Source organism: Bufo bufo, chromosome 1 (genome assembly GCF_905171765.1).
Source record: "Bufo bufo chromosome 1, aBufBuf1.1, whole genome shotgun sequence".
Classification (NCBI taxonomy): Eukaryota; Metazoa; Chordata; class Amphibia; order Anura; family Bufonidae; genus Bufo; species Bufo bufo.
Genome location: NC_053389.1, coordinates 636,786,026 through 636,808,953, shown reverse-complemented (window position 1 = coordinate 636,808,953; position 22,928 = coordinate 636,786,026). Strand labels below are relative to the sequence as shown.

Sequence of the window (22,928 nt, the reverse complement as noted above, 5' to 3'; positions counted from 1 at the left end):
ACAGGGGTATATACATAAGTAATGGAGTTTGTGTATCATGAGTAAGGACCGACATGTGATGGTAGATCACGTAGATCGTTACGGTGTGTGTTTTTTGGAGTTTTTAAACCGCAAGAAATAAAGCATCGTTCGTTTTACAGAGCTGGAATTATCATCTTTTTTTCCTCTGCTGTGTACGTATTTAATGACTGACACTAAAATGTACCATGATTGGAGCTACTTTTCTGACCTGCGTGTCAGATTTAGGTTATAAAATGTTGATGTTTATGTATCTGTATGTGGAATATTCAACTTAACTGACAATAAAAATCTAATGTTCAAAAACAAACAAAAAAAAAAAAAAACACTGTCACAGCCTCCAGCTACATATACAGTACAGACCAAAAGTTTGGACACACCTTCTCATTCAAAGAGTTTTCTTTATTTTCATGACTAAAAAGGCATCAAAACTATGAATTAACACATGTGGAATTATATACATAACAAACAAGTGTGAAACAACTGAAAATATGTCATATTCTAGGTTCTTCAAAGTAGCCACCTTTTGCTTTGATTACTGCTTTGCACACTCTTGGCATTCTCTTGATGAGCTTCAAGAGGTAGTCCCCTGAAATGGTCTTCCAACAGTCTTGAAGGAGTTCCCAGAGATGCTTAGCACTTGTTGACCCTTTTGCCTTCACTCTGCGGTCCAGTTCACCCCAAACCATCTCGATTGGGTTCAGGTCCGGTGACTGTGGAGGCCAGGTCATCTGGCGCAGCACCCCATCACTCTCCTTCATGGTCAAATAGAACTTACTTTCAAAGTTTTCCCAATTTTTCAGCTGACTGACTGACCTTCATTTCTTAAAGTAATGATGGCCACTCGTTTTTCTTTATTTAGCTGCTTTTTTCTTGCCATAATACAAATTCTATCAGTCTATTCAGTAGGACTATCAGCTGTGTATCCACCTGACTTCTCCTCAACGCAACTGATGGTCCCAACCCCATTTATAAGGCAAGAAGTCCCACTTATTAAACCTGACAGGGCACACCTGTGAAGTGAAAACCATTTCAGGGGACTACCTCTTGAAGCTCATCAAGAGAATGCCAAGAGTGTGCAAAGCAGTAATCAAAGCAAAAACTGGCTACTTTGAAGAACCTAGAATATGACATATTTTCAGTTGTTTCACACTTGTTTGTTATGTATATAATTCCACATGTGTTAATTCATAGTTTTGATGCCTTCAGTGTGAATCTACAATTTACATAGTCATGAAAATAAAGAAAACTCTTTGAATGAGGTGTGTCCAAACTTTTGGTCTGTACTGTATGTTTGTCAAGGAATACTTCTGACAAAAAAAATTGAACTAGGAAATAGGAATCCAGTCCGGTTAGTTACAGATAATAACTCACCCATGACTTAGTATACAAGGTAATACTACAGTATACTCACTGGGTCTTGGAATAAGACAGTCCATGTGGTCTCTGATGACCTGAACTTGCTTTCCTCACATTGTTCCAGCCATGTGGGTAAATTGTGGTCGCTGACTGATTGGTCCTGGACAGTAGGTTCCCTTATATTCTGCAGCCTCTTTAATATAATGGTTGAAGCGGGTTCCTTTAGATCTTCCTGAGTTGACAACAGTATAACTGAATAAATTATACAGTAAATAAGACAAAAAACATATATCACACAAGAATATGCATTCACAACCAGCCCATACCTCAAATGGGAAGATGACTTTCCAAGGTCTTTGCATAGTGTCCAAATATTCCCTTTGTTGAACGCGTTGGAAGGAGCCGGGCCCCCCACTTTTTGTACTTGAGAAAGAGGTAGATGCTGTATTGTCATGCCTGCGTGGTCCCTCTTCATGGCCATTTCTCATCTTTTCCTGATTCAGAGTTGCGGTGCAAAAGAGCAAAAGTCGTTGTGGAGCATTCTCCATTATAGGTAGGTATTTTTTTTTTGTGTGTGTTTTTTTTTATTTTTAACAATTATCAATCTATTAATGGAGAGAATTCTACTTAAAGTGGGTATATCCCGAAATATGCATGATAGCAAAATAATATAGCAATTACAAACTTTCTAGCATCAAATCTTAAAATACTACATACAATATGATGCTGTTATGGGTGTTTGTTTTTAAAGTCAACTTAAAAAAAAAAGCAAGCTGCCTTTAAAAATGATAAAATTAAAATATATTTTTCCTTAAAAATACCAGAAGCAGATGTAAGAGTCTGCCGTCATGGCTTCTGGCTTCTTCAGCCACCCCAGAGTAGAATAATATATACAATGCATTCGGAAAGTCTTCAGACCCTTTACTTTTTCACATTTTGTTATGTTGTGGCCTTGTGCTAAAATATAAAAAAAAAGTAAAAAAATAAATAAATAAAAGTTCTTTCCCAAACATCCTGCACTCAATACCCCATAATGACAAAGTGAAAACAGAATGTTCAAACTATTTGCTAATATATTGAAAAGGAAAAACTAAGATTGCATTGACATAAGTAGACAGATCCTTTAGTCAGAACTTTGTTGTAGCCTCTGTGTCAGCAATTTCCTTAAGCCACTCCTGTGTTGTTGTGGTTGTGTGCTTAGGGTCTATGTATTTTTGTTTGTTGAACCTTGAGGTCCACAGAACTATGGATCAGGTCTTCATTAAGAATATCTCTGTACCTTCTTCCATTCAGCTTTCTCTCAACCCTGACCAGTCTCCCTGTCCCAGCCACTAAAATACACTCCACAGCATGATGCTGCCTCCACCACCATACTTCATTGTAGGGATCGTACGCTTAGAATTGAGGCCAAAAAGTTCAATATTGGTTTCACCAGGCTGGAGAATCTTGTTTCTCACAGTCCGAGAGAGTCTTTCAGGTGCATTTTTGCAAACGCATGTGTCAGAGTGCTGCAGTGATGGTTGACCTTCTGGAAGTTTCTCCCATCTGAACACATAGTCTTTGGAGCTCAGCCAGAGTGACCATTGCATTCTTGGTCACCAATCTTGCCGAGGTCCTTCTCCCACCGATTACTTGGTTTGGTGGGTCTGCAAACTCTAGGAAGAGTCCTAGTTGTTCCAAACTTCTTCCATTTTAGAATTATGGAAACCAATGTGCTCTTGGGAACCTTCAGTGAAGCAAAATTTTAGTATTTTTTTTAAATCAAATTTCAAGTTTTAAGTTTCTCATTATGGAGTATTAAGCACAGACTGATGGGGGAAACTTGATTTTTTATTTTTAGCAACATAAAATCAGTGAAAGGATCTGAAGACTTTTTGAATGCACTGTATAATATAATAAAATTAACCTTTCAAACCTCCACCATTCCAGTGCCAATCTTTACTTTCTATTTACTTACAGTGCTGCTGTGAGGACATGTTACGGCAGCCAATAACTGGCCACAGCAGTGACATGTGAACCTTCCTGACGTCACCACTGCTGCCAGTAATTGGCTGCGGTGGTTACATTTCGAGAAGATACATCATTGCGTCATTGATATAAAGAAGGATAATCTGATTTGAATGGCGAGTACACATTTTTTAATCCATACAACCGAATATGTTTTAATTCTGTACAATTTTTGCTTAACCATAATGACTGAAGGTGATCATACACATTAGATGAATGTAGGCCAAATCCCACTGAATGCATACGTCCAGACTCTTTCCTGAACTTTTTGTTCTCAAAGTAGATAAGCCACTGCCACAGTTGTCTAGCACTGGCTGACTCCCCTCTCAGCCCAAGAGCTTGCATGTGTATGGGGGAAAGGGGAATGGTCTGTGTATGTATCATTCTGAAAAAGTTGTACAAAAGAGTACAAAATATACAGTAAGTGACAAAACCCTTTCCATAAAGTAGCAAAGACCATACAAAAGGTAACAATCTTTATACGGTATATATAGATACTGCATATCTCTTGTCTATAGTGTCTGAATTTAATTCAGAGCTTTATAAATTAAAATTATCAGATTAGAAAGACACACATGTACACTTAAAAGGAAATTAAAATCACAAGCATCAGTGCACAGCATGCAAAAATGATCACTCCAACCGTCAAGCTTGCCATGCAAGTACCATAAACACACGTCATCTAGTCCTAGGACAAAATGCTTGAAGAACATACAAACCTGCTTCTGTCCTGCACGCTCTTTACTGGCCTTCTGGGAAACTGCTTGCTGCTTTACATTTTTCTGTAATAAACATATAAATGGTTAAACCAATGATAAATTAAGACATTTAAAGCTGTATGATGACGACAAGAGAATACATGCACTTGGATAAGTTCATACACACATGTCCACATAGGAGCAGGAAAGAGAGGACCGTGCCTGTAAGAGCTTACAATCTACTATATTAATAGTTTCTCGTATATTGTATTTTTATATTATGTATGTGTAGCCCCCTTTTGATGTACAGCGGCATGGGACTAATGGCGCTGTCAAATAAATAATAATAGATAATGAGAAAAGAAGAAAGTGTGGGGAACAGATGAAAACTAGCACAAGTGTAATGAATGCATCGGGAGAATGAGGTTAAGTCTGCAGTATTGTCAAACATTGAGGCATTTGGGTTTGGTCTAATTCCTTTTGTGATGAGACTGTTGACAGTGTAAAGAAGACGGGCCTTCCCAAGTGTCTCCACTAAGACATCTGATAGCCATTGTCATGGTATTATTCAACCTTTGCCTTATATTAAAAAGAGTTTTTTTCAAAAGATCCTCATACAACCAAATAAGAGTAAGATTCATATACATTGCCTGTCCAAAAAAAAAGTTGTCACCTGGACTTAACTAAGCAAATAGTTATGAGCCTCCTATTGGATAATTACTGCATGGGCCATTATATTTCAGCTGGCAACAAGTTATTTAACCCAAACTGGTGCAATGAGTTGCTTCTCATTTCTTAAACAACCATGTCGAAAGACACATCTCGTGGTCGTGGGAAAGATGTTGGTCTGTTTGAGAAGGGTCAAATCATTGGCATGCATCAAGCAGAGAAAACATCTAAGGAGATTGCAGAAACTACTAAAATTGGGTTAAGAACTGTCCAACGCTTTATTAAAAACTGGAAGAATAGTGGGGACCCATCGTATTCCCGGAAGAAATGTGCCGGGAAACAAATCCTGAATGATCGTGATCGGCGATCACTTAAACGTTTGGTGAAATCAAATCGGAGAAAAGCAACAGTAGAACTCATGGCTATGTTTAATAGTTAAAGTAAAAGCATTTCCACATGCACAATGTGAAGGGAACTCAAGGGATTGGGACTGAACAGCTGTGTAGCCGTAAGAAAACCACTATTCAGTGAGGCAACCCAAAAAAAAGGCTTCAATTTGCTAGGGAGCATAAAGATTGGACTCTGGAGCAATGGAAGAAGGTCATGTGGTCTGATGAGTCAAGATTTTCCCTGTTCCAGAGTGATGGGCGCATCAGGGTAAGAAGAGAGACAGATGAAGTGATGCACCCATAATGCCTAGTGCCTACTGTACAAGCCTGTGGGGGCAGTGCTATGATCTGGGGTTGCTGCAGTTGGTCAGGTCTTGTGCTCCAAGAATGAGGTCAGCTGACTACCTGAACATACTGAATGACCAGGTTATTCCATCAATGGATTTGTTCTTCCCTGATGGCACGGGCATATTCCAAGATGACAATGCCAGGATTCATCGGGCTCAAATTGTGAAAGAGTGGTTCAGGGAGCATGAGACAATATTTTCACACATGGATTGGCCACCACAGAGTCCAGACCTTAACCCCATTGAGAATCTTTGGGATGTGCTGGAGAAGGCTTTGCGCAGCAGTCAGACTCTACCATCATCAATGCAAGATCTTGGTGAAAAATGTATGCAACACTGGATGGAATAAATCTTGTGAAATTGCAGAAGCTTATCAAAACAATGCCACAGCGAATGCGTGCCGTAATCAAAGCTAAAGGCGGCCCAACGAAATATTAGAGTGTGTGATATATTTTTTTTTTTTGGTGGCGACTTTTTTTTTGGACAGGCAGTGTATAATCTGCAGTGGGTCTGAATGCAGCCAATCTGCAACAAAATTCACACGCAATGTATAGGTTGAACCCTGCATCCAAACCTGCATGTAATACAAGTGAATTCTGAAGTGGACAGAAAAACTTGCCAACTTAGATTCTTTCAATTCTTTTGTTACCTCCCATTTCATTCTTTAAGGAGAACTGTCAATGCGCAGTGCAATCTGCAGGCAGCATGTTCTAAAGCAGGAGACGCTGAGCAGATTGATATGTAGTGATTAACAGCTAACTCTGTATGACCACATGACTCCTCCGCACAGAAAGAGCAGAGCTTTAAATAAATAAATTATAAGATTTAAGGGTACTTTCACACTTGCGGCAGAGGATTCCGGCAGGCCCGTCACCGGAACTGCCTGCCGGTTCCGTCAAAACGCATGCAAACTGATGCCATTTGTCATACGGATCATGATCCTGATCCGTATGACAAATGCATTAAATTGCCGGATCCGTCTCTCCGGTGTCATCCGGAAAAACTGATCCGGCATTTATTTTTAGCACATTTTTTGCGGTCTGAGCATGCGCAGACCGCAATGCTGGATCCGTTTTGCCCGAACACTCGGGCTTACACTGTAGGGGGCGGGGGCCGCAAGGAGACATCGTTACACTGTAGGGGGCGGGGGCCGCCAAGGAGACATCGTTACACTGTAGGGGGCGGGGGCCGCCAAGGAGACATCGTTACACTGTAGGGGGCGGGGGCCGCCAAGGAGACATCGTTACACTGTAGGGGGCGGGGGCCGCCAAGGAGACATCGTTACACTGTAGGGGGCGGGGGCCGCCAAGGAGACATCGTTACACTGTAGGGGGCGGGGGCCCACAAGGAGACGTTACACTGTAGGGGGCGGGGGCCCACAAGGAGACGTTACACTGTAGGGGGCGGGGGCCCACAAGGAGACGTTACACTGTAGGGGGCCCACAAGGAGACGTTACACTGTAGGGGGCCCACAAGGAGACGTTACACTGTAGGGGGCCCACAAGGAGACGTTACACTGTAGGGGGCCCACAAGGAGACGTTACACTGTAGGGGGCCCACAAGGAGACGTTACACTGTAGGGGGCCCACAAGGAGACGTTACACTGTAGGGGGCCCACAAGGAGACGTTACACTGTAGGGGGCGGGGGCCCGCAAGGAGACGTTACACTGTAGGGGGCGGGGGCCCACAAGGAGACGTTACACTGTAGGGGGCGGGGGCCACAAGGAGACGCTACACTGTAGGGGGCGGGGGCCCACAAGGAGACGTTATACTGTATGGGGCGGGGGCCACAAGGAGACGCTACACTGTAGGCGGCGGGGGCCCACAAGGAGACGTTACACTGTAGGGGGCGGGGGCCCACAAGGAGACGTTATACTGTAGGGGGCGGGGGCCCACAAGGAGACACTACACTGTAGGGGGCGGGGGCCACAAGGAGACGTTACACTGTAGGGGGCCCACAAGGAGACGTAACACTGTAGGGGGCGGGGGCCACAAGGAGACGCTACACTGTAGGGGGCGGAGGCCCACAAGGAGACGTTATACTGTAGGGGGCGGGGGCCACAAGGAGACGCTACACTGTAGGGGGCGGGGGCCACAAGGAGACGCTACACTGTAGGGGGCGGGGGCCCACAAGGAGACGCTACACTGTAGGGGGCGGAGGCCCACAAGGAGACGTTATACTGTAGGGGGCGGGGGCCACAAGGAGACGCTACACTGTAGGGGGCGGGGGCCACAAGGAGACGCTACACTGTAGGGGGCGGGGGCCCACAAGGAGACGTTACACTGTAGGGGGCGGGGGCCCACAAGGAGACGTTACACTGTAGGGGGCGGGGGCCCACAAGGAGACGTTACACTGTAGGGGGCGGGGGCCCACAAGGAGACGTTACACTGTAGGGGGCGGGGGCCACAAGGAGATGTTATAATAAAGTCTTGTGGCCACCATACATACAATAATACTTTACGATATACTTTTCCCGCGGCTGCCTCGCTTGTGTGCTCCGATTCTGACATCAGATGTCGGTGGGCGGAGATTTGAATATGGGAGCAAGGAGGAGGGAGAGCCGAAAGCTGTGGGAAGTAGTAAGTTTGTAATTTTGTTATCAGAGCACACTAGCGAGGCAGCCGCAGAGACACCCAGTACTCACACAGAGTTCGCCACATAGAACCGGCACGGGTGGGTGACGGACGGTGATCTCAGATGGTGGGTGGAGTCTGGAGACTTGACTAAGGGAGGCGGAGCAAGGAGGAGCCAGGAGCAAGTGGAAGTAAGGTGCAGGGGCGGGCGGAGGCAGATTTAGAAGCGGTCAGCGCACATGACCGCTTTTATGACATCACAAAATACCGCGGTAATTAGGAAACAGCGATATCGCCATATCACTGGGTTTTTTATACCGCGGTATATCGTGATACCGGTATATCGCCCAACCCTACTTCTGGCACCCACTGATCAGCTCTTTATAAAGCCAACATCGCTCCGATGAGCACCACAGCCTCTTCCTAGGTCTGTGACGTCATGTTCATTGGTCACATAACCTAGGCACAGCTTACTCCCATTCAATTGAATGGGGTTGAGCTGCAATACCACGCCCAGCCACTATGAGATGGACAGCAATGTGGCTGGGGTGATCACAGGAGCGGAGTGGCTTCCTCAAACAGCAGATTGTTTGGGTTCTGGGAGTCCGATCCCCACCGATCTGATATTGAGGTCTATTGGATAGGTCCTCAGAGAAGAGCCGGAAAACCCAAATCAGACAAGCAATGTTCACATGTTCTGATATCCAGATAGCCAACCTGTTCAGGTTATGAGATCTAAGGCTAAATTCACACACAGTTTTATGCTGTCAAAGTGGCTTAAATTTTTGATGAAGTCTGCATGAGTCACATACAGATTTAGATACGGATTTGCACGTGGATTTTAACCACTGCATTCAAATGGGTGAAATCCTCAATGTATCCACAAGTGGATTAAAAATAGAAAAATAAAATTTGACAAGATTTACTGAGTATCATTTTACTGACTACACATGTGATCAGAAACTGCCAGCACCCAGCTGCTCTGAAACTACAACTCCCAGAATCCTCCTTTCACGTCTATGGGAGTTAGGCTACTTTGACACTAGCGGCAGGACGGATCAGACAGGCTGTTCACCATGTCGGATCCGTCCTGCCGCTATTTCGCCGTGCCGCTGGAGCGCCGCTCTGTCCATATTGACTATAATGGGGACAGGGGCGGAACTCCGGCGCAGCACGGCGAGAGGCCGCCGGACTAAAAGTACTGCATGTCCGACTTTTTAGTCCGGCCTGCGCCGGAGCTCCGCCCCTGTCCCCATTATAGTCAAAGGGGACGGAGCGGCGGCACGGCGAAATAGCGGCAGGACGGATTTGACATGGTGAACAGCCTGTCGGATCCGTCCTGCTGCTAGTGTGAAAGTACCCTTACAAGAATAGCCAAGTAAGTGTGCATGCTGGGGATTGTAGTTTTACAGCAGCTGGAGTGATGAAGGTTGCTGATCCCTGGACTACACATCTGCAGCCTGGTTTCTCTGGTCAGGCCTTTAAGAAATCTGTGCGCACTATTGATGTATTTTAGAGAGTATGTTACTAGATGTTGTATATACTGCTGTATACTTGTATATCTACAAACACTGAGGATACAGAAATTGCTGACGTTGATAAAAGTTTGCTGCAAAATCTTTAAAGGGGTTTTTCGGGAGTAAAATATTGATGACCTATCCCCATATCTCATCAGTTGAGGTCTGACACTCGGCACCGATCATCTGGCTCTGGTGAGCGCTGCGACCTCCTGACTGCATACCAAGCACATCGCCGTACGTTGTATAGTGGTTGTCCTTGGTATTGCAGCCCATGCCCATTCACTTCACCAATCAGAACAAAGTATACTAAAACCCAACAAGTCAGACTGTCGACAAGATTCACCGACAAGTCTAATGGGTATGTGCCGATCATGGGCTCGTTCAGACCTGCTCACATTCTACCTCCAGTGCATGTGAACTGGAGGCCCGACCGCCATGAGTACAGTTCAGCAGACTCACGATCAGAAACTCGCAGCATCATAAATCGTTACGATGCCGAGTTCGGATCAGAGGAGCAGTGTTTGGTCAGGAAATGCTACCACCACACATGCGTGTTTCCTGGACTGAACATGCATGTGTGAAACTGGCCTAAGGCTAGGTTCTGTTAGGGGCCACCATCACACTGTTATTTTTTCTGGTAAAATGCTGGATGCCCTGATGGAACCTGTTATTGTCAATGAGCTCCATTGGATGACATTTATTTCCGTCATATGATGGATCCCCATGCTGCCGTTTTTTTGTTTTTCTGTTCCTGGATTAGAAACAGTGGCAGATTGGCCATGAACCCTACAGGGAAATTTCATGGTGGGCTGATGCCTAGGGGGCCGCCCAAGCCCTCCTCATGGTCGCCAGCCAGGTACATAAAGATCTTATGCTTTCAGCATTAATTAATGTAGGAGCATCAGGCACTTATGCACCTGGCCAGCGGCCGCAGGTGCCCCCTGCATTTAACTGCATTGCCGTCCTCGGGATGACGATACAGTTTCATACTGTGGAGCAGGCAGCAGTATTTTGTGCTGCACTGTGGTATTTGGTGCTGCTGGGGCGGTATTTTGTTCTGCACTACAGTATTAGGGTCCATTCAGACGTCCGTAGAATGGGTGCGGAACGGGTGCGGACCCATTCATTTTCATTGGGGCCAGAAAAGATGCGGATAGCACACGGATAGCGGATAGCACACGGATAGCGGTCCGTGGCTCCGCCAAAAAATAGAGCATGTCCTATTCTGCGGACAAGACTAGGAATCCTGCATTGGTGTTCCGGCGATGTGCGGCGTCAGTATTTTGCAGTCCGCAAAACACTACGGACATCTGAATGGACCCTTACTGGCTATTTCTGTCAGTTTGGACTTTAACTTTTTTTCCAAGGCCACTTTAAGTTCCCAATGCGCTCCTGATTGGAAAGGTGTAGATGTTACAGCAACATGACCGCCATCCGTGTGCTCTGGTCTCTGTGGGAGTCACTGAGCAATCAGTGCATGCATTTGGGTAAAGTAATGTGGGCACAGAAAGTACCGCCACCCTGTCTCTACTTGGAACGTTGCAGGTGCCTACCGCACTGCTCCCCTTTTTCTCTTTCATGGAGGTACAGATAATAATGAAGGCACTGCCCTCTCTGGGTAGTCATGCTGCCGACCTGACAACTGCAGCATGTTACAATACATACGAGCAGGGGATCAGCAACTGGCAGAATTAGCAGGAAGACTGGAGTTTTCACATTAGTATTGGGGCTCATACACATGGCCATAGTTTCATATTTTGCAGATCAGATGTGGACCCATTCATTTCAATGGGGCAAAAAAGATGCACTTCCGTTCCGCGGCCCTACCCAAAAAAATGTCCATTTGCGGACAAGGATAGGACATTTCTGTGGGGTAAAAAATAAAAATAGGTCAGCCTGCACTCGGCCAGGTATGCAGTTTGCAGACCGCAAAAACGGATACACTCATGTGCAGGAGGCTCCATTCCTTATCCCATTTTCTTACAATAAGTTAAGCTTGTGAGGTGTAGAGTTCCAGTCATGACCTATAATAAACTTGTGTGCTCCAGCACTAACATGGCACACTCCTTGTGACATTCAGCATGTAATCTCATCCCTGGCGAGAGCTGCCAGACAGTTGCTGGTGCATTTTGCACATGGCTGTATTACCCGTAGTAAGGAGCAAATGGCATCCAGGAACTGCTCATTTATGATGAGTCAATCGCTCTTACCTAGTGCGAGATTAGCGGGGCGTGCACCCAATATTCGGCTGTCAAGGCACAGACACAAACCAGTAGCCTTGAAAACCTGTATATGAGTGTAGGTCTTCGGCGTCAGGCAGCGCGGTCTTAGACACATCCAGCCACCATAGTGTAGACTATTCTATTCCAGAGAGTATATATCATTATCCATATGGCTGGCGGCAGTGATGCGATCCATCCACGTCACCGCTTTCTGTGTTATCCCTGGATGGATTCTCTTCTGCGCACGTGCTGAACAGTAAAAGAACATTTTCAGTGCAAGAACAGAAGAGGATAGGTCCAAGGTCAGTACAGAAAGCGGAGACATGGCTGAATCACGTCGCCACTGCCATCTTGGGCCTTATGGATGCAGCACTGGAGTATTGTAGGCGTTGACACAGTTTGGGACCAGGAGGCCTTCTGCAGCACGGGTAAGTTATTATGTGACATACAGATGGATGTAACAGCAACAACAACCGATTAGGAGCGTTTGAAAAACTGTTTTAGAAATGGCCCCCACCTTTAATCACTTAGTAATTTATTAAAGGAAGTTTTCAGAGATTGACCTAGGACATCAATAGGAGTTCAACTCCCAGGACCCCTGACACAGCGCTCTGTGAGCCCTTAAGCCTCTTCTTAGGCCATGTGACGTCACGTTCATTGGTCACATGGCCTAGGCCCAGCTAAGTCCCATTCAAGAGAATGGGGCTGAGCTGCAATACCAAGCACAGCCACTATCAAATGACAGGCGCTGTGCTTTGTAAGGTGCAAAGAGGCGACACTGCTCACCAGAGCTCCGCTGATTGCGCGGGGGAAAGGTCGGGGGATTAGGGAGTCAGACCCCTGCCGATCTGATACCAATGACCTATCCTGGGGGCAGGTCACCAATATGTAAGTGGAAAACTGCCTGGGATATCTTCGGTTCTCTCTCACCTAAGCTGTTACAGCACTAAGCGTGGTGATGGCTGTATACGGGTGCATTCACAGATATGGGTGCACAAATTTCTGCAACTGAAAATAAATTCTATTCATTTGAATGGTGCTTGTAGACTGGACATTATGGCCCCTTTCACACGGGCGAGTATTCCGCGCGGGTGCAATGCGCGAGTTGAACGCATTGCACCCGCACTGAATCCTGACCCATTCATTTCTATGGGGCTGTGCACATGAGCTGTGATTTTCACGCATCACTTTTTTCACGCAGCAAGCTCTATATTCTGCGTTTTTCACGCAACGCAGGCCCCATAGAAGTGAATGGGGCCGCGTGAAAATCGCAAGCATCCGCAAGCAAGTGCGGATGCGGTGCGATTTTCACGCATGGTTGCTAGGTGACGATCGGGTTGGGGACCCGATCTGTATTATATTCCCTTATAACATGGTTATAAGAGAAAATAATAGCATTCTGAATACAGAATGCAAAGTAAAATAGTGATGGACGGGTTAAAAATAAAAAAAAATTAACTCACTGAGTCCACTTGATCAAGTAGTTGCGGATCTCTGTCTTCTTCTGTAATGTTGAGCTGCCGGCTAAGGACCTGTGGTAACGTCACATCACATGGTCCAATCACATGGTCCCTCACTATGGCGATGAACCATGTGATGAGCACAGTGACGTCATCAAAGATCCTATTCCTGTGCACAGCAAAGAAGAAGACAGAAGAGATGCCGGCTGCGCGATCAAGTGGATTAAGGATTATTTTTTTAACCCCTCCAGCCCTATTGTACTATGCATTCTGTATTAAGAATGCTATTATTTTCCCTTATAACCATGTTATAAGGGAAAATAATACAATCTACAGAACACCTAACCCAAATCTGAATTTCTGTGAAGAAGTTCGGGTTTGGGTACCGATTTTTCTCACGCGCGTGCAAAACGCATTACAACGCACCCGCATCTTATCCGGGCAAAAAACATGACGCCCGTGTGAAAGAGGCCTATAACCTGCACAAAATTAATATTTAAAAGGTGTTCCTGAAAAATAAATAAAAATAAAACCCATGTTAACCATATCAGTGGAAAAGTACCTTATGAAGCTACTGCTTCTCAGACTAAGGCCTCTTTCACACTACCGTTTTTTTTTTCCGTTTTGCGGTCCGTTTTTTGCGTTCCGTATACGGAACCATTCATTTCAATGGTTCAGCAAAAAAAACGGAATGTGTTCCGTATGCATTCCGTTTCCGTATTTCCGTTCCGTTGAAAGATAGAACATGTCCTATATTTGGCCGCAAATCACGTTCCGTGGCTCCATTAAAGTCAATGGGTCCGCAAAAAAAAACGGAACACATACGGAAATGCATCCGTATGTCTTCCATATCCGTTCCGTTTTTTCTGAACCATCTATTGAAAATGTTATGCCCAGCCCAATTTTTTCTATGTAATTACTGTATACTGTATATGCCATACGGAAAAACGGACCGGAAAAATGGAACTAAAACGGAAACACAACGGAAACAAAAAAACGGAAAAAACGGATCCGTGAAAAACGGAACGCAAAACACTGAAATCGACATACTGTAGTGTGAAAGAGGCCTAAATAAAACCCTGTGCTTTACCAAAATTATTATTTAATTTTTTTTTTTTTTTCACTACCTTTGGTTGTTTTTAGGCTGGCAGCACTGTGGGGATTTCAATTATATGACATTGATGGTCTCGCCTTAAGATAGGCCATTTCTGAGTGACATGCTATTGGGCCAAATGATGGGACCCCAATGATCAGCAGAACAGAAGGGGCAGCGCACTTGTTGGGGTGGTGGGCATTCCGGAGTTCAAACCCACCATGAGAAAACACTGTGTGGCCAGTGTGATCCATTAAGATGTCCATATGATCAGCCATACTTTAAGGGGTATTCTGACTTCACAATATTGATCCTCCATCTTCAGAATGGGCCATCAATATCAGATTGGTGGGGGTCTGCCGATCAGTTTGAAGGGGCCTGACGCTTGTGGGAGTACTGCCGCCTCTTCAGTGTGTACCCGCATGCTGTCTACAGGGCTCAGGATAATGACGCGTCATGGCGTAAAGAGAATGGGACAAAGGTGTAATTACCCTGCACCGCAACTCATTTAGTAAGTAAAGGAAATATACTGCATTATTCAGAAATGTACAGAGAAATTCCATAGAAGTAAATCTCCTATATTAATACAATCGCTGGCACATACCTGTATATCTACAGAGGAGAGAGTCAATCACCACTTCATAGGAAGAAAACTCATGCCATCTTTATTGAGTCCATACACGCAAAGGTGAAAAATAAGTTGTGCAAAGTATGGTGGCGGCATCACTGGGAGGGGAAATTACTGCTTTGTCCATTCACGTCAACAGGACGAAGCTGCAATGCCCTGCACCACTACTGCTACGTACACGGAAGAGGCTGCACTACTGGCATGAGGGCTGAGACCGCTTCAAACAGAGCATGCGGGTACCCCCACTGATCTGATACTGAGGGCTTATCGGGAACATAGGTCTTCAATATAAAGTTGGAATATCCCATTGATATTCTCCATTGTGATATATTCTCACCAGATATTATATCTAATCACCCGTATAAGGCCAGCATACAGGGTCCTTACAGGCACAAATTCGCACTGGCATGTTATTTTGGGGGCTGTAAAAAAAAAGTCTAAATGATCATATGCGATTTTTCTGGCCATCTGCATTTTTGCTGTGTTTTTTGTGGTGCATTTTACAAACCATGGGGTAATTTACTAACCTGAAATACGCCTATATTTGGGGTATTTCAGGCGCAGATTGCAGTTGCACCGCAATCTGTGACTTTTCTAAAACGCCGGTCTTGATAAATGACGCCCCATGCGTTTTTTTGATTTATTCTGTATTTGTCCCCTATAGAGAACAGGATGTGAAAAGACCTAAAAAAATCATCACCTAATGAACAAAAATGCCAGCAGCAAAAAAATAAAATAAAATATTTCTCATAGACCTTCACCTGGAGCTGGCATTTTTACTGTAAAAACAGCACTAAAATTGTAAAAGTGAAAAAACCGGAATTAGTCTTACCGGTAATTCTGTTTCCATGAGATCATCACGACGGCATACAAGGAGATTGACCCCTGACCTCTGTAGGGGCAGGAACAGAGAAAGGTTAAATACCCTCCTCCCACCACCAACACCAGTGTTTCCAAAATCACACAGAGCAACCCGGTGGTGGAAAATAGTGAAACAAAAGGTATTACTTCATACCTTCTAGAGACCTACTAGGTCAAAAACGATTTAAATCATAGGGAGGGAATAACGTGCCGTCGTGATGATCTCATGGAAACAGAATTACCGGTAAGACTAATTCCGGTTTTTCCATAGCATCATCACGACGGCATACAAGGAGATATAAAAAATATATCAGTTAAGGGGGGGCTACAGCCTGGAGGACTTTCCGCCCGAAGGACAGATCAGAAGATCTGGAAAGATCCAGGCGATAGTGCTTTATAAATGTATGAATGCTGGACCAAGTGGCAGCACGACAGATTTCCTCCAGAGAAGCCCCAGCTCTCTCCGCCTGAGAGGAAGACATGGCCCGAGTGGAATGGGCCCTAATGTTGACTGGACATGTAAGGTTTTGTATTTGGTAACAAAGACTAATGGCTTCTTTGAGCCATCTAGCTATAGAGGACCGGGAGGCTTTTTGGCCCTTAAATCTTCCTCCAAACAGGACTAGAAGATTGTCAGATTTCCTAAACTTCCCCGTCACCGTGATATAGTTTAGGACTGCCCGTCTAACGTCCAGAGAGTGAAACGCTGATTCTTTATTATTAGAGGGGTGCTGGCAAAAAGAAGGTAGGGTAACCTCCTGGCTCCGATGAAAATTGGATACGACTTTGGGGAGAAATCCAGGATCCAAACGGAGAATAATTCTATCATCTAGAATACGGAGGTAGGGTTCCCTGATTGATAGGGCTTGTAATTCCCCTACTCTGCGGGCCGAAGTTATCGCAATTAAGAAGGCCGTTTTCAAGGACCATAATTTTATTGGACAGTCAGACATGGGTTCAAAGGGTGGTAAAGTAAGGCCTGTAAGAACGACGTTTAGATCCCAGGAAGGGACACGGGCGGTGATCGTTGGGCGGAGCCTCGTCGCCGCCTTAATGAATCTTTTGATCCAACGATGGCCGGCTATATCTTGGTCAAAGAAACAACCTAGGGCTGAGATTTGGACCTTCAAGGTAGAGGGTCTAAGTCCCAGGTCCAGACCTTGCTGTAGGAAATCCAGTATTCTTTGGATGTTGGGTTTACGCAAATGTGGCGATTCGTCCCCACTCCAGGAACAAAAACGTTTCCAGATCTTAAGGTAAATTGCTGACGTTACCTTCTTTCTGGAGGCTTTCAAAGTAGAAATAACTTCGTCTGACAGGCCCTGAAGCTTCAGGGTTTGGGACTCAGGATCCAAGCCGCCAATTTCAGAAACTGCGGGTTTGGGTGTAGAACTGGACCCTGCTGGAGTAGATCCCCCCGCACAGGAAGGAGCCATGGATCTTGTAGGGAAAATTTTTGGAGGGATGAGAACCAGCTTCTCTTTGGCCATAGGGGAGCGATCACAATCACCGTGGCCTTGTCTTGAAGAATTTTTTGTACCACCTTCGGAATTAGAGGAAGTGGAGGGAAGGCATAGCACAGATTCCAATGCCAACGAATGGCGAAGGCGTCTAAGGCATGAGGTCTGTCCCTGGGGTTTAGGGAACAGAATGTTTCCACCTTTGAGTTTGCCCTGGTGGCAAATAGATCCACGTCGGGCATCCCCCATTTCCTTACTACTAGCCCGAATATTTCTGGACTTAGAGACCATTCTGTATGGTCGATTCTGTGGCGACTGAGAAAATCCGCTTCCTGATTTAGTATTCCCTTCAGATGAACTGCCGATATCGAGGCCACATTCTGTTCTGCCCAAGCAAAGATTTTTGTTGACAGTGCTTGTAGGGTTACGGACCGCGTTCCCCCTTGATGGGAAAGGTAGGCAATGGCCGTAGTGTTGTCCGACAGCACTTTTATGTGATGATGACACAACATCTCCTCTGCTACCTTTAACACCTCCCAGACTGCTCTCAGTTCCCTGAAGTTCGATGACTGGGATCTGATCGAATCTGGCCAAGTGCCCTGGAACATACGATCCCCCACCTTTGCACCCCAGCCGGACAGACTTGCGTCTGTTATTACCTGGACCTGGGGAGTCTTCTGCCACGGATTTCCCCGTGATAAGTTTCCGTGGTCTTTCCACCAATTTAGGGACTGCAGAATCTGAGTTGGTGGACTTACTTGATGATCTAGAGAGGATTGGCACCTGTTCCAGACACTCAGGATCCAGGACTGTAGGGGTCTGAAGTGTATTTGACACCAGGGAACTGCCTGAATACAGGATGTTAGCAGGCCCAGCAGACTCATCGCCTCTCTGATAGAGCAGGATCTTCTTTTTTGAAAGGACCTGATCTTTTGTTGGAGAACTGATATTTTGTCTCGAGGTAGGAATACCGCTTGCCTTCGGGAGTCTAGGATCATCCCTAAGAAACGAACTTCCCTTGAGGGGGTGAGGACGGACTTTCCTTTGTTCACGATCCACCCCAGATCGTCTAGGATGGAGAGAAAAAGCTTCAGGTTCGAACTGATTTGGCTGAGACTTTCGCTGACTAGAAGGAAATCGTCCAAATAAGGGATTATCATAAGTCCCTGTCTTCGGGCAAAGGCGACCATCTCTACCACTACTTTGGTAAATATTCTTGGCGCAGATGAAATCCCGAAGGGAAGGGCCCTGAACTGGTAGTGATGGACGTTCCCTGATATATCCTGGATTGCAAACCGGAGAAACTTCTGTGAGTCGGTGTGAATGGGAATGTGGTAATAAGCGTCTTGTAGGTCTATTGTGCACATGAAGACGTCTTTGCTTAGCAGAGGGATTGTAGATGCTAGGGTCTCCATCCTGAATTTTTGATAACGGATGAATCTGTTTAGTGGTTTCAGGTTTATGATAGTCCGAAAAGTGCCTTCTTTCTTCCTGATTAGAAATAGGGTAGAATAGAAACCCCTGCCTCTTTCTGGAGGCGGGACCGGTGAGATTACATTCATTAAGTGAAGTTTCTGGACTCCTTGCCAAAGGTTCATTTGGAACCGTGTCAGTGAAAATTTGTTTGGGGGTCTTGAAGACCACTCTATTTGGTAGCCTGCCCCGACTACCTTGGAAATCCAGGGGTTCTGGGAGATGGATTCCCATGACCCCAGGAATCTTGAGAGTCTTCCCCCCACCCCGACGTCATTGCTTATCGGAGGATTTTGGGTGGGAGAAGGATTGGCCTCTTCCTCTTCCTCCTTTTGGATAGCTCCAACGTCCTGATTTCCCTTTCCCCCTGTAGTTTTTTTCTTGACCCGAGGAGGGGCGAAAAGGATACCGGCGTCTGGAGGGGCGATCTTCCGGAAACCCCTTCTTTCTGTCCGCGGCCTTCTCTAGAATCTTATCTAGCACCGGGCCAAACACATATTCTCCAGAAAAGGGTATGGAACAGAGCTTCAATTTAGACGTCTTGTCCCCCGACCAGCACTTCATCCAGAGGGCTCTTCTGGCTGCATTGGAAAGTGCCGCGTCTCTGGCGGAGAATCGGACTGATTCGGCAGAGGCATCCGCCAGGAAGGCCGTGGCGGATTTTAAAAGAGGGAGAGAACTAAGAATTTGTTCCCTAGATGTTCTATCCTTAATATGAGTTTCCAATTCTCCCAACCAAAGATACATGGATCGGGCGACTGAGGTAGCCGCAATATTGGTTTTAATATTGAACATGGACGCCTCCCAGGATTTCATGAGAAGACTGTCCGCTTTACGATCCATTGAATCTTTAAGTTGGGAGGTATCTTCAAATGGGAGAGATGTTTTCTTGTTCACTTTGGCCACCTGTACATCGATCTTGGGAATTTCATTGAAAATTTTAGATTCCTCTGGATCAAAAAGCAACCTATTTTTGAACGCAGCCGGGACTCCCAGACGTCTTTCTGGATCTGCCCACTCATCAAGGACCATATCCCTAATACTCTCGTTAATGGGGAACACACGAGTTTTCTTGACCCTTAGGCCCCCAAACATTTCTTCTTGTACTGAATGGGTACGTTGCACTTCCTCCACGCCCATGGTCGACCTTACTGCCTTTAATAGGTCGGACATTTCTTCTGTAGAAAAGTAATATCTACGACTGTCATCCACTGAGTCTGTATCAGAGACTCTCTCCCCCTCTTCCCATGACTTAACGGAGTGGGCACTTTCATCCGCCATAACTTCTAGGTCCGGAGGGGACGGAGACCTAGCCCGCTTCCTCTTAGGTTGCGGCAAGTCGGGGGGATTAGTGGACAGGTGGGCCAGGGATGAACGGATCTCTTCCTGAATCATAGTTTTCAATTCCTCTTTTAAGGAGGGTGCTTCATCCCGTACAATATTAGAAATACAAGACTTGCACAACTTTTTAGGGTAGTAGTCAGGAAGTCTGCTATTGCAGGAGATACATTTGAGTGTTTTTTTGATTTTTTTCGGGGCTTCTTTAGCCTAAAAGAGAGGAGAAGGCAGGGCATCAGGGTATGACCACTAGAGGGAGAGAGAGAGAGCAAGAGGGGGTCAGCAGAAGCGAGCTAGCTGCCCCTGGAAATAACTTCCTCTCTCTCTTTTTTCCCCCTTCCACCTATTACAGCAGGAGAGGGGGATCAACAGACTCCCTGACCTGCACAAACAATACCCCCGAAGGGGACTCACAGTTGGTAGCAGCGTCGGTGGCTCAGCTCTGGGGGATCGCTCAGATGCCGACATCGTCCTCTCTGCAGGCAAGGGTTCCGCACCAGTGGGGACCGATCCTGGGAGCGTTTTGACACGGGCGGTAACCAGCGTTTATGCCTCGGTTTTAAACTGGGCTCCACGCTGCCGCCGCGACGTCACTTCCGGGTCGCCGGCCGTGACGTCATAAACATGCGCTCCATGCGGCGGCGCGCACCCAGCTATCGCCCAAGTAGGCTAGGAGGGAGTCTGCGCCAGGGAACAGGCCCCGGAATGACCAGGACGAGATAGGCCCTGAACCCCCTGCCCAGCGTTAGTCTTGGACCGCGGGAGGGCAGGGGGACGCCATGCTGGATGCCGGCGTTTTCCCAAAGGTAACGGAAAAATAAAAAATAAACAGGTTCCATTTCCTTAGCTTCATCTCCCTGCATACAGGGAGACCTTTCTCTGCCCTGTCCTCTGTAGGGACAGGAAACACTGGTGTTGGTGGTGGGAGGAGGGTATTTAACCTTTCTCTGTTCCTGCCCCTACAGAGGTCAGGGGTCAATCTCCTTGTATGCCGTCGTGATGATGCTATGGAAAAAACAGCTAGCAAAAACCTGTGCGTGAACCCACCCTTACAAAACTTAGGCTACTTTCACACTGGCGCTGCTGGCATTTTTGTTTGTGAGATCCGTTCATTTTGGCCCTAATGCATTCTGAATGGAAAAGGATCCGCTTAGAATGCATCAGTTTGCCTCCGTTCCGTCTCCATTCCGCTTTGAAGGCGGACACCAAAACGCTGCTAGCCAAACGGATCCGTTCTGACACACAATGTAAGTCAATGGGGACGGATCCGTTTTCTATGACACAATGACTTTCAATGGTGTTCAAGACGGATCCGTCTTGGCTATGTTCTGAACGGATGCAGACGTTTATATTATCTGAACGGATCCGTCTGTGTAGATCCATGACGGATCCGCACCAAATGCGAGTGTGAAAGTAGCCTTAGGCTCATGCACATGACCGTATTTTTTGTTCGACTCAAATCCACTTTTTTTTTTTGTGGATCGGATGCAGGTCCATTCATTTCAACGAGGTTGCAAAAAAGGCGGATGGCATGCGTACTGTATGTCTGTGCTGCAAAAAGAACAGAACATGTCCTATACTTGTCCATTTTGCAGACAAGGATAGGACATTTCTACAGATGGGAGAAAGAAAATGGCGGCATGCACACAGTCAACATCCGTGTTTTGTGGACTGCAAAACACATACAGTTGTGTGCAAGAGGCCTTAAAGGGAACCTGTCATCAACTTTATGCTGCCCTCTCTCAGAGCAGCATAAAGTAGTGACAGAAATGCTGATTTCAGCGGTGTATCACTCATGAGCTAAAAGTAAGGGTCCATTCACACATCCGTTGTTTCTTTCCTGATCTGTTCCGTTTTTTGCGGAACAGATCTGGACCAGATCTGGACCCATTCATTTTCAATGGGTCCTGAAAAAAAACGGACAGCTCAATGTCAGATTTTTTTTCAGGACCCATTGAAAATGAATTTGTCCAGATCTGGTCCAGATCTGTTCCGCAAAAAACGGAACAGATCAGGAAAGAAACAATGGACGTGTGAATGGACCCTAAGTGGTTGCCGAGAACCAGCATCATAATCATTGCAGCCCAGGCCTTGTAAAGAGTCAGATCTACCTAAGAAGAGTCAGTTATTTATAATCTCCTGCTCTCCCGCCCATCTGCTGATGATTGGCAGTTCTCCTATAGGGAGAAAAGTAAGGAGAACACTGTCAATCATCAGCAGATGGGTGAGAGAGCAGGAGCTTATGAATAACTGACTCTTCTCAGGTAGATTTGACTCTTTTCAAGGCCTGGAGGGCCCAACTCTGGCACCCCCACTGATCAGCTCGTGACAACACTGTGTAACGCCCCAGAGGTGCATTACCACCTTTTACATCTCCTCGCTATCTCATATAGTTAATATAATGTCATCTATGCACTTTTTTCCAGATCCTGCAGAATGTGCATATTTATTTCCATGTAACTGTTATGTGTGATGCAATGTGCCTGGTTCACCAGCAGATGGCGGCAGTAATGGCAGAGCTAGTTTACCTGGAATGGAGCCTTTCCTTCCATTCTAGCCCTCTCTAGAGAGGGAGGAGTTTAGTTAGAGAAGGTCAGTGTGGAGTCTACCCCCTGCCAATGGAGGTTGTGCTGCAGGAGCTCGGCCCTGCTGGGCGAGCCCTGCCTAAGCCTGCAGAGCACCATTTAGCTCTGTTGGACCTGGAGGCCCAAGCTACAAGCCTCAAGAACCAGGGAGAGACAGCTCCTCTGGATAAAGCAAGCTAGATACAGACCAGATAATCAAGTTAAGTTGCAGCATACAGCAAAGGAAG

General features: G+C 46.0%; 1 protein-coding gene across 2 annotated transcripts in view; it reads right to left on the bottom strand.

Annotated features, from left to right (window-relative positions):
* The window catches only part of LOC120985747 (threonine--tRNA ligase 2, cytoplasmic-like), an 85,318-nt gene that overhangs the window by 57,731 nt on the left and 4,659 nt on the right, over window positions 1-22,928 (bottom strand). For both annotated transcript variants that reach the window (XM_040413860.1, XM_040413861.1), the window contains exons 4-6: window positions 4,104-4,166; window positions 1,704-1,871; window positions 1,433-1,609 (exon numbers count right to left, since the gene is read on the bottom strand). In XM_040413860.1, coding sequence (XP_040269794.1) covers window positions 1,433-1,609; window positions 1,704-1,871; window positions 4,104-4,166 — 408 coding nt within the window. The remainder of the gene's footprint in view (window positions 1-1,432; window positions 1,610-1,703; window positions 1,872-4,103; window positions 4,167-22,928) is intronic.